Source organism: Haemaphysalis longicornis, unplaced genomic scaffold, assembly GCF_048455015.1.
Source record: "Haemaphysalis longicornis isolate Haplotype H1 unplaced genomic scaffold, Haemaphysalis longicornis Haplotype H1 scaffold_3, whole genome shotgun sequence".
Lineage (NCBI taxonomy): Eukaryota > Metazoa > Arthropoda > Arachnida > Ixodida > Ixodidae > Haemaphysalis > Haemaphysalis longicornis.
The window spans coordinates 149,925,854-149,938,285 of NW_027526335.1; the positions used below are offsets into that span (position 1 = coordinate 149,925,854).

A 12,432-nucleotide genomic window follows, 5' to 3' on the forward strand; every position below is an offset into this window, starting at 1 on the left:
GTCGCGGCCAGCTGCCCCATGAGATGACGAAATCACGGCGCCTCCGCCGCAAACGATCGGGTCGTTCGTTCTCGAGAGCAGAAGCTCCGCCCTCCGGCCCTCCGATTGGAGTGGCGAGCCGGGCGAACCGGCGTAAAACACCGGCAGTGCGGAAGCGGCAAACACAAACTCGTGGCGTATTTGGATATTGTTTATTTACACGATATCCTCGGGATGTCGATTGCGCGTGGTCTTCTGCTGGCAGGTCGGTTCAGTTTCGCACACTTTAAAATTGATTTTAAATATGTTCTAGGCTGTATTCGCCGCTGATATTTTGCAGATGATGTATATGTGTTCCCACCAATCTATCTCCGAAGTTATCTCGCCTTCAAAATTTTGTGTCAGTGCCCCTTTAAGGTCCACTGCAGCACAGAATAGGCTCGCTAGTCAGATCCATGAAGCCTTCTCCTGTCCCTCTAACTGCGCTTAACCCTATAATGTCCCACTCGATGTCCGAGAGCTCCTCTAGTGGACGGCTAAGCTTCTCTCGCAAAACAGGGTGCGTGCGTTTGAACGTTGCCAGGGTGAAGTTCCAATGGCGGCCAGCCCGGACCCAGAGATTCTTAGCACCCTCTGCTGTATAGCTGTTCTGACCCCCGGTCGCGAAGGTGCTCTACTGCTGCTGGGGACTGAGGCCCGAGATTTAAATTGGTCTGTCATAGGACGGGAATCCCAACTAGTGCACCAGGGTGGTCAGAGCTTTCTCTAGTGAGGGATTGTTTTTGTTTGTTTTTTTTTTGTCCCAAAAAGCCTTTATACCAAGGTTGCAACTGCCTAATTGGGCCTCTCAGGTACCCGAGACGTTGGTTACTTCCGGAACAGCCGGCCCTCCATACCTGTATGGTTTGTGCTCGGGGAGCACAACAAAAAAAGCAGAAGAAAGAAGAAGGAGGAGAGATAGGGGACAAAAAAAAGAAGAAATTTCCTTGTCGCTAATACGCAAAAACTCAAGACAGGCAATGAGGAAAGCCATACCTGTCGAAATGCGACGTTTCCTGCGCGACGGACCACGCAGCCCCAGTCGTCGGTGACCGACTTTGCGGCGAGGCGATGCGCAGGAGACGACAACGATTGCGACTCCGAGCGACCGATGAGTTGCTGGAGGGCGCTGACACAGTAACATGAGGCACAATTATTCCTTCCCATTGCCCCTTCCCACTCCCTAAAACTTCCCCTACCAACAGTACGATGATCCATAGCAGCGCCAAAGCAGAAAAAAATAAAATAAACGCGTTTTCGCTCGCCGTCTCTCGGGGTTAGATCCATCTCCGTCTGACCTAACATAAACCAATTTAGCCCAAGCTAACTTTAGGTTTGGTAAGGTTGGTAATTACCCGTCGTTGTGGCTGAGTGGCAAAGGCGTTGTGCTGCTGAGCCCAAGAACCCCAGTTCGATGCTCGGGCGCGGCGGCCGCTTTTCTGATGGAGGCGAAAAGCGAAAACGTCAGTTTGTTCGAGATTTCGGCGCACGTTACAGATCCCCGCAAAGTCAAAGTTAATCCGGATGGCACAAACATTTTCCTGAACTCTACGCTCCTGAATCCGCTACACCTATCATACTTCTTGGCTGACAACCTAATGTTTTGTATTAGGCGTCTTTTTAGGTTTTTGGCAGACGTCAAAATTTTACAGTTCCTCACGTATCATGCATATTCATCCGGCCCTACACGCCAGCATCCTCATTGCCTTTATTTCGTTTCACTTTTATGTTTACTGTCATCACTTGATATTTACAATCACATCTGCGTCATTACATAACTCTGTCTTTGGCGCTCGTTGTCCTAGTTGGCTATGCGCCATTAAACACAAACCATCATCACCTGCAAAGTTAATCCGGAGCCCTCCACCAAGGTGCATTTGATTGCCTGTGTAACGTCGCCGCGTTAAACGCCATAATCAAGGTCAATAATTATCGTTCCATAGAACGTTGAATATTGTTGTAATTTTGATTAGTGATCTAAATTAATGTTCTAGTCGGGTAAGTTGATTTTGGGGTTCAAAAATCAAGCCTACAAGCTTTATACGGCGGATCATCACAAAAATTGGAGAGGGGAGTCCACGTTCTGGTTAATTTCATCCCCCACAAGTTGTTTAGCGTGTAGCAGACACTATGATGGTTTTGTATTTCCCAACGGTCAGAAATACAGCTTCCGAAACCGAGGATAAAATCTATGACCTTGTGTTCTGTAATACAACACCCTTACAGTGAAGCAGCATGGCGGGTGGGAACACAAAACTACCCCCAGGGTGTAGAGCATGGTTTTCCTGCATAGGCTTGCTGAAATACTTCCACGTGCGATGATAACTAGGATAAAAAAATACGCGCGTATGCTCCTTTCGTTGCAAATGTCGACAAAAGACGACAGTCTTTATCGACTTTTGCAAACTAAATGCCTCCCTTCGCTTTCCCGCTCACCTCTCATGTTGTTCTTCTTGCGTCGTGCTCCTCCCAAGATAAAGACGCCAAAGTTTCACTTAAATCATTTCAAATTTACCGCGTGCCACTGCTCCAGGCCGGGTGTCTCGATGCCAACGCTGGCGTACGGCGGAGACGCGCGTGAATCGAGGCACCGTACTTCAACGTTGACACATCCACGTTGCCTTACTCCACGTGCGTTCCAAGCAGAACGTGGAATCTATCTAGTGGAATCTTTCATAACTGTTGCGGGTTTATTTTTTCAAATGGCCCCAGAAGCTATAGTGGTGCGGGCGGCAGCAGGCGACGGCGGAGTGAATTTTTTTTTTCTGCAGTTGATGGAGTATTTATTTTCGCAAAAATCAAGCATATATAATTTATATAAAGGAACACTCCAAATATCACTTCTGTATTAATTTGTTGTATTATATTTGCGTAATGTTTTGTTCTTCTTCAACAATGTTGACAAGTAGGAACATTACACCGGACTTAGACGGGTAGATTTAGCTGTGAATATATAAGACTAATGCGCAGGCCCTGTTTACTCCGGCCGGGCAGCTGAATCGAGTCACAGACAGACAGACAGACAGAGCAAAATTTCTGGGTTTAAGTAGCCCAAGAAAGACTATCGTCTTTAAAATGATGATTTCTGCCATCCGAGAATTTCGCTTTGATTAAAGCTATACAGGAGAAGGGGCAAGAAAAGACGAAACGAAAGGGGAACTAACGAGAAAGAAAAATTGAAAGAGGAATTGTAGAGAAGGATATGACAGCATAAACGTAGTCAAAGATGCCGCCCTTGCGGATGTCGAAGGTGATGACCAGATAAGCCTGGCATGACGTCACGGCCATTCTTGATGACGCAAAACTCGCATCCGGCACTCTTCGTGGCTTTCTTAGCACTGTAATTTATTCTTTTCAATTAAAGTTTCACGGATTTCACCAAAAAGAACGTGCTGCGGCGCGTCACACTAGACATATATGGCTTTGATGTGAAGAACTATTATGCAAACTTCATAAACGTGAGTACCGCATGTGGTAGGGTTTTTCAGAGTTGCCAGGTTTAGTGATTTGTCGCCAAACTGGAGATTTTTAAAGGATCGTGGCGACTAAAATTTTTATGGGGCGACTTGGCTACTTTCTGGCTTCTTTGGGCACTGGTGATTATTTCTATATTCCCGCGCACTTCCGACAGATTACGCTCAAGAAAAAGGGCCGTTGTTTTGTCGTTCAGTGCATTTCAGGAGCCAAGATGAAACTGGAAGCCAATCAGAACAAGAAAATGGAGACGGTATGGCCAATTAGAGAATAGGGAGGCCCCAACGAGCCAGTGTTACATAAAAGACAGCACCGTACAGAGCTAATTACCGGTACAATACAACACTTGTGTTCCTTTTTAACTTTCCGTCAACTGCCGTAAGAATCGCGCCGAAGTCTTCAAGCAACGCCGTCAATTTCAAGCGGAATGCTTTGGCAGTTCACGGGTGCTTCAGGTTCCATGCAGACAATTAAGAAGCTAACATGGAGGTTTATAATAGGCGGGAAAATGTGAAGAGGCAGCTAAAGGGGCCAGAAACGCTGTGCAGCAAACGAACGTTCGATCACCTCTCATACTGTTTGAGTACATTATGTAATTCACACTTTTGCTTTGTTTGTAGGCATGACGACCAATTCGTGTTTTTTCGGCCTGTAACAAATGATTAATATTTTGTTTCTGAGAACCTGGCAACCATGCCGCTGACACACAGCGGATTACAGGCTCCTGCGGCCGTCTGCTTATCGAAGGCTCAAAAAAGTGCTCCACGCATTACGTTAACAGTAATAGCAAGCATATCAGCGAAATGCAGCTTGTGGATGCATGCCTCAATCTGGTGCGTGCTTTTTCCTAGACTTAAAGCAACGTGCGTGCAGCGATACATACACTGAACATGCTGCTTTTATGGTTTCGAGGTCTGGGTTCTCGTTACCGTTAGGTGGGTGGGTTTTTTTTACCCAAGCTTAAATAAAGCACGCTTGCTCAAAGATAGCCCAAGGGGGCGAGGAGCGAAAGTGAGCATGATCGATGCACGCGGAAGTTCCGTGCTGTAATATAGCCATTTGGAATGCGCTTAAGGGTTACTTTGTTCGCAAGCCGCTTCACACAAACGTGGGCAACAACGACAAATAAAACGCCGTGAAATTTGCTTTGGTTCCCTCTTTGTTGTGTACGAGGGCAATTATTTTTATTGATTATTTGTCTGTTTATTTCTTTATTTGTCGTTTTTATTATTCATTTATTCCTGAAATACCCAATTCGGGAGGTTTCATTACTTATCGGCTGTGGCACAGGGTTTGCTGGATATGCGTTTCAAACAGATAGGCGTTGCAGTGGTGCTCAAGGCTGATCATCCAAGTTATTCTCTGTTTGAACGAGAAAGCAGCGAAAGTATGCTATTGTGCAAGCTGAACAGGGGCTTTGTGGTGAGTGCGGGGAGAGGGGCCATATACGAGCATGGTTACACACATGTTCGTTATACAATGAATGGAATAATTTGTGAAGAAAGTCTAGTCGAGCGCCCCTGCGTTGCCATTCTAGGATCTGAAAATTGACTTGGTTCTTTAGATTAGCGATATGTGAGCTACGCAAGCAGTCTGAGTATGCAAACCTGCCCGCCATATCCTGAGGGGATTGTAATGACTTAGAACTGACTTGGTTGATGTGGGTCCCAGACTGCGCAAGCGTACTCAAGGTTCGGTTGAACGTTCAGCACGCTTGCGGCGTCTACGATGTGAATAGCTCACTATATTAAAATATATACAAAAAAGGGTGCAACGCAAAAGTTTTGTCAGAAGTAGCAAGACCTTTATTCACACCGTTAGAAATATTTTATGTTGGATAACGAAGTAAGGTCCGATGTTGTACTTACACATAAATACGTGTAAGAATACACAGCGGAATGTCAAAATGTTGGAGCTGGACAGTATTTCTTGTGATAAAAAAAACATAAGAAATTTTGCTCTTGTTTAGAGTCATCAGCCCATTTCTGCACCATGTTGCAATCGCGATTTGTAGGGCAGATAATTGAACGATAAACGACGCATTCATAGCTGCAAGTAAACGGACGTTTGGGTATATATTAGTAGGCAGGGCGTTACACTAAAATAGCAGTGAACTGAGAACTGTACTTTGAGGTGTACTTCAGACGGCATGGCGCAGGGATGGTCAGGTCTGGTTATAGTAAACTAACTGTTCTCGCTTTGTCAAAAAAAAATTATCCAATCAAGGAACGCAGGGCCAACGTTTAACCACTAAACGTTTGAAGGAGGGTGTTTAAAAGTATGCACCTTGTCGGACGTTTTTTCGAAGTCTAGGAGAAAACTTCAGCGCATCGCAGACCCGCATGTCCTTCCGGCATCTATGGCTGACTGCACAAATCGAGCGCGCTCGTAACCAGCTGTCTAGAAGTTGTCTGGCATAGCTGAGGTGAGGTATTTTCTGAGGTAAGGTATTTTTTATTTCAATTTATCGTTATTATATCGCAAGGCTGACGATAAAAGCTGCATAGAAGCAGCTTGACAAGCCGCATAGTCATCCGCATAGTTTCTTCCTGACAAGCTTGACAAGCTGGCATCCGCATAGTTGTTTCGCGGCCTCGGAAAACACACAGCGTTCTCACTGTCATGCGAGCTATGTGCGGTGCCTCCTCTTTTTTTTCTATGGTTTGTGAACAGCTCGTGTCGCCCATCCATGTAGACGTGTGTTCACGCAATTCTGCTTCGGTTAGTGAGAAGTGACTGATGCGTGTCAGCAGCAGACGTGCAGTGGTTAAGCCAGCACGATGTTTAGCGCGGACACAGGAATCGCTGCGTGACAATAATGGGTTCCCTCAATGCTCGACATAGCCATGCAGAGGCAACCAACGATTTATGGACCGCAAATCATATGCAAATGGCAAATGGCGAGAAATAGAGCTGTGGTTGGACTTTGGCTGTGGTTGGACTTTGACTGTGGTTAGACTTTGCATAAATAAAGGGTTAATTTGTTCATCAAGGCACGTTTGAATGCGAATGTGACTATGTGCCACAAGCATGAGGAAGTTGTAGGTGTCAGCTAAAGTTTTTTTTCTGGCGTCATTCTTGAGTTTACAACTTGTAAAGTCCGCCACAACTGATGCATACCGAGGAGGGTCGATTTGTGCATGGTGTACAACACCGCCTTTCTTCTGGAAAGGAGTCCGACATGTTTTAGTGAAGAGACGCTAGAGCCGAGTAGCATTAGCCTAAAAAAGCTTGCCAGGGGCGGGTTAATTATGTCCAGGGCGACTGTATTTGAAAGCGTGACGCCTTTCAAACAGTGCCGTAGGTACCGCTTCAAAGAGCGCTTTACAGTGGAACACCACCTTAGAGCCCACGCCGGGAACGGGACGTCCACTAGAGTGCTCAGAAGTTGACTAGTTGCTGTGAAATGAATAACTTCGAAACAGGACCTGGCTGTAATCGGCGCGATTGGCCTGCAACACACCATATCCGCCGTAGCCACGAACGGTGCACTTCTTGTGACCGCAATTTAATTCTCTCGAGAAGACGGGAGGATTCTGGACTGTGCATTGGGGAGGCCGGCGGTGCAAATGTCGTGGTGGCTGAAAATTCGCCGCTGCCTGGCACACTTTCGCGCAACTGGGGCACATTGCACATCTACACTGCCAGCCAGGGTGAGCAAACGGGCTGATCAATGACTTCTACATTGCCTGAGTCTCAGCGGGGCATCCACCGGCCGTTTCCAGTTCAAAATTGGATAGTAAAGTTCACGGGTTTGATGGAGTGCCTTAAATACTGCAGGAAGACGTCCGTCCGGCATTCATTTTTTATTTGCTCTCTATTAAACACTATGCGAACTACAGCAACGAGCTCATCGGTACGTGTGTAACATGAAAACTGACTTGAACCTAAACATTTCCTTAGAACCACGCCTAACAGTCATGACGAAATACTGAGAAAACGAGTTTTGCGGACTTATTTGCAATACTCTGAACTGAAAAAAGTGGTTTCTGAGATTGGCGTGACTTTCTGAACCGTCACACTACAGCTCTCAAAAAACGCACACAAGAACAAGAAAGGGACAACGCTGCGTATGTTTCGTTCTTGTCATTGTTTCATCTGCGCTGTAGTCTGAGTCCGGTTGAACCAAATCGCCCAAACTTCAACTTAACTGATTATATCTCTGAATCCCACCACCCTTAGTTGCAACGTACTTGCATATTTATGGTGTTGTCATGCCAATGATTTATTTCTTTTGAGTTTCTTATTTTGCTATTCGCCTGTTCGGAATGCTTTCGTCTCGTTTTAGCCTTTAAATTTTTCTCTCACTAGTCCCTATATCTTGAATTAAATAATTCCTCCTTTTTTTCTATAAATAACAAATTTGACTTGACTGTAGGGTTTAACGCGCCGACGCAACGCAGGCGATGAGGCGCGCCGTAGTGGAGGGCTCCGGATTAATTTTGACCACCTGGGGATCTTTAACGTGCGCCGAAATCTCGTACACAGGGGCGTTTTCGCTTTTCGCCTCCATCAGAAAAGCGGCCGCCGCGGCCGGGAAACGACCCCGCGACCTTGTGCTCAGCAGCGCAACGCCTTAGCCACTGAGCCACCGCGGCGGGTTATAAATAACAAATACGCACACGCAATCTCTCTGTTTTTCTGAATGTCACTTTCCGCATATTTTGGCGGATAATTTACCGCTTGGATGCCACAAGAGGAAAAACCAGGGCGGGCTCGTTGTTTCTTACCGTTTTCTTTCGTCGAAGGCTTGAGCGACAGAAAAGTTTTGTTTTATTCCCGCTGCTATACCATTTCGCAAAGCTAATGCCGTTTACATTGCTTGACCTGAACTTCTAAGGGGCTAAATCGATGACGTCACGGAAATTGCGCGTCCCAGGGAACGAAGATCACGCAAAGTGACTTGATGACCCTTTATTTATTCCGTACTGCGTGCCTTCTTTGCAAATGCGTCGAAAGGAAAAAAGAACCCGTTTATGAATCCGCCCCATGTAAGAGCCACCGCACTTCCCTAACGGCTGCCCGCGCTTTCTTCGCATGCTGTCGTTCAGGAGAGGGGAACAAAAAGAGCAGTGACCTCCCGCATTTTTGTGTGTTTGTATTGATTCCGACCACCCAATAAGCGCAGAGTGCTGGGGAAATAGAGGGGGGGGGGGGGGAGAAGGCGGCGGCCAGATTCCCCCTCCGTATCGTCTGCCTCAACGTCACCTTGTCTTTTTTTGTACGCATTTATTTTCAGAAAGCCAGGGGTCGCATGATTGTTTAGACCAATGAGTGTTCGCGTCGCGGCGACAGCTTATGTTTTAAACGAACTGGTTTTCTGGACGTACTAAGGCTGCGCGGGAAATGGGCGCTTATCGCTCGTTGAGTTAGCTCGTCTGTGTCGGTGTGCAGTGTGTTCCATGGAGTTGTGAAACTGTACATCTCGTGGTTTGCCCTCAATTACCTAAGCTTGTTTCATCACTGTCTGCGTGTCAGCTCGCCCCGTCTTATATGCGCTGCCGGCTCTCCGTGCGACGACGTCAATGACCATTGGATACCGACTTACACAACAGTGTGTGTACAGTAGTGTGTGGTACGTGTAGCGCTGCCTATTTTGTGCGGATTACGGGTCGTCCGCGCAAGGAGCGTGTTTTGCGTTGCTACCTGTAAGTACCGCGGTCCTGACTGTTGCGCAACAGGTCCAGTTTTGAAAAGAAATCTTTCGTGTTATTGAGCTGTGCTGTTTTTTTTTTTTTTTCGTTCGCGGAACCGTATCCTGGCATTTCTTCATCAGCGCTTTCACCTTGGAAATATCAGCTTGTTTTAACGGTGGCCTGCGGCGTGAGCGTTGCAGGTGACCGGCGCTGATGTTACTTGTACTCGTGTTTAATAAAATGAACGCGTTTTTAGACCACTCTCGCGGGCGTTGTTTTGGAGTAAAGGTTGCTAGCAAAAAAAATATATTATTAGAGCAGCTTTTGGCATGTTCAAGTTTCATTTCGGCGTAGCGTGGAGTGTGGGGTATCAATTGTCTTCGCAAGCGGGGCCTTGTAAATTGCCGCACTGACTCGCGACTCAATTCCTAGGTATGGAACTTCCTACCTGCACACAGGGCTCATCAAAAGTGACCTAGAGCCAAAATTCTCTTGTGCCGGGTAAGGCGGAACGTTCAATGGGAATTATCGAAAAACTTGCAACTTTCGGCGGCTTGTCGTGTTCACCACGGGTAAATTGTCCAACGGAACAGCTGTTCTTTTAAATAAGCCACTGTCTTCTCACTACCGCGAATGATTGCAAAGCGTTTTGGGTCGGCTTTTCGTGTCTGAGGTGATTTCTGCGCTGTTATTTTCATGGCCGTCTGAGATGTGCCTGAAACACTCTGCGCTGAAGTGTTCTCCAGACCGAGTGCAACGTTCCTTCAAAATTTCAGCTTTGATATCGAGAGCTTGCGTTGGGTTTCCGCCTGCGGAAAGCATTGCAGGCTAATGCCTGATGTGTATTTAGTAGAGTTCAACTGCCCCACTGTGCATAATTTCCCCGTACATTGAAGGAATCTTGTTTAACCGACCAGTGCCCTATAGAAACCCATGTATTTTTGTCGTTTGTTTCCCCTCTATAGAAATTTGACCGTGGTGCCCCCTAACTTAAGCGGCGCCACCTATAGGACAATCTCCTGGCCAATGCCAGCTTTGGTCCCCCACATAGTGATAACATCAAGGTCCGAAAGTCGTGTTACGTTGCGCCTGCTTCAAGGGCAGAGATCGCATCATTAGGCTCGGCTTACGCGCATGAAATAAGCTAGGTACGAAGTCCCTGCTATGAATTGCCACTCACACGTGCTGCACAAACCTGAAACATATGCCCCTGTAAACTGTAGCAACAGTTGCTATAAACAAAGCTTCAATTTACTTTTTGTATTATTTTGCAAGCGATGAAAACATAAATGCTGAAGTGTATGCGACGAATTTCGAGGCTTCATGGCCTGCTGCATGTACAATTCAAAAAACGAAAAGTTCGCCAGAAATGTGAAGTCCAGCTGACACTACCGACATCAGCACAACGGCTGTTAAAACGTCATGATCAATGTTACCATGCCTGAAGGAAGCGTTTTCGTTTGGTTACAGTGACCCACACGTGGCCAGTGCCACGAATTAGAAGTTTTAGTTGCCAGTGCGTTATAAAACAAACTTCATTACAGGACATGTCAGCGTTTTGGTGAGTTACTTCCTCGACGCAACTCCACGCTCTGAGTTTCAAACACGTGCCGTTTAAAAAGTTCCTTCACGCCCATAGCGACGTACGCGCGCCAACGTGCTACCTCAGGTGTGTTCGCTTCTGGAGTGTTTAGTTTGCCTCTGAAGAACAAAGGAAGAACATCACTTAAAACTTCAGCAACGGCTTGTTTTCGTATGTGATTTTTCTGTCTTGTTAATTGGGTTTCGTGTTTCTGGAGCTGATAAAGACGGATGTATTTGCCTTTGCCACAGAACCCTGGTGACCGGTCATGGAAGCCGTAACGAACACGTCGAATTCATCCCATGGATCCAAATACTTCGTGAATAGTGCGTTTATCCCCGACGAACAAGTCGCCAGTAAGGACAGCGAAAAAGTTAAACCAGAAAGTTGGCAGCCCACGCAGCCTGCCCCCGTTTCAAGTAAGAATGGCGTACTGGCGGTGGTGCTCCGCAGCAGGTGGATGATTCCATTGATCTACACGCAAATCTGGATGTCGGCGTCGTTTTCACTCATGCAGCCATTCTTCCCGCCGCTGGTGAGTTGTACACACTTAGCAGAAGCCCAACGTAACCTTCTGCAGCTTATGCAACAAATCCGTATTACTAGGTTATACAAAAAAAAGAACTGTTGTTAAGTTAAAATTGGCGAGCAGGCTTCGAGGCCTTGAAGAAGTCTATTGGGTTGAGAACATCAAACAAGTACGGGATCAATAATGCAAGAAGCGATTCCTCCCACTAAAACTGCACTTCATGACAGGCTGTGCACTTTTATTGTATTGCCAAAATTCCACGGCACCGCAAAAACGTTTTTCCAGGCTGTTTTTTCAGTCTTGAGAAAAATCTGTACAGTTGGAGTGTTTTTGTCGATAGTTGCCTTGTGACTATCGACTTATGCTACCCGGTTGCATGCATTTGTTTCGTACGCTGATACTGAGAACTTGCTTCAGTACGCAGAATTGTATCCATCCCGCTATTAGTTTATTTACGGTCACTCGCAGAAGCGTGCCTATCATGCATGCGGTGCTGGAGCACAGAAACAATAACACGAGCAGCAGAGTGTTGACCTGAAATAATAAATAATGTATGAACGCGCACCTGTGGCTGCAAATTCCACGCGTTCTAGGATGTGAAGAAACGTGTGAAAATTCCCTCATAAAGAGTCGCTTATTTAAAAAAGGCGATCTGGCGTTACGCGCATGGTTTATGCCCTCTGAAACATGCTGTCAGATCAAAATATTATCTTGGCCTTTACAAATACATAAAACCTGAGGCATAAAAAACTGTTTCGAGAATTTCTAGTATAAAAAATTGGCCGCGTATCTGCCCCTTTCGTTGCAAATGTCGTCAAAAGACGATAGTCTTTATCGACTTTTGCCAAGTAAATGCCTCCCTTCACTTTACCGCTCACCTCTCATGTTGTTCCTCTTGCATCGCGCCCCTCCCAAGGTAAAGACACCAAAGGTTTGCTTAAATCATTTTAAATTTCCCGCGTTCCACTGCTCCAAACCGGGTGTCTCGATGCGAACGCTGCCGTACGGCGAAGACGCGCGTTAATCGAGGCACCCTACTTCAACGTTTATAGAACCGCGTTTCCCTACTCCACGTGCGTTGCAAGCAGAACGTGGAAACTATCTAGTGGAACCTTGCGTAACTGTTGCCGGTTGATTTCTTAAAATGGCGCCAGAAGCTATAGTGGCGCTGGCGACAGCAGGCGACGGCGGAG

The 12,432-nt window shown here is 46.5% G+C and overlaps 1 protein-coding gene across 1 annotated transcript in view; it reads left to right on the forward strand.

Moving 5' to 3' along the window:
• LOC144175116 (MFS-type transporter SLC18B1-like) overlaps nt 1–12,432 on the forward strand; it is a 51,292-nt gene that overhangs the window by 4,332 nt on the left and 34,528 nt on the right. The window contains exon 2 of the mRNA XM_077704196.1: nt 10,962–11,245. Coding sequence (XP_077560322.1) covers nt 10,979–11,245 — 267 coding nt within the window. The 5' untranslated portion in view covers nt 10,962–10,978. The remainder of the gene's footprint in view (nt 1–10,961; nt 11,246–12,432) is intronic.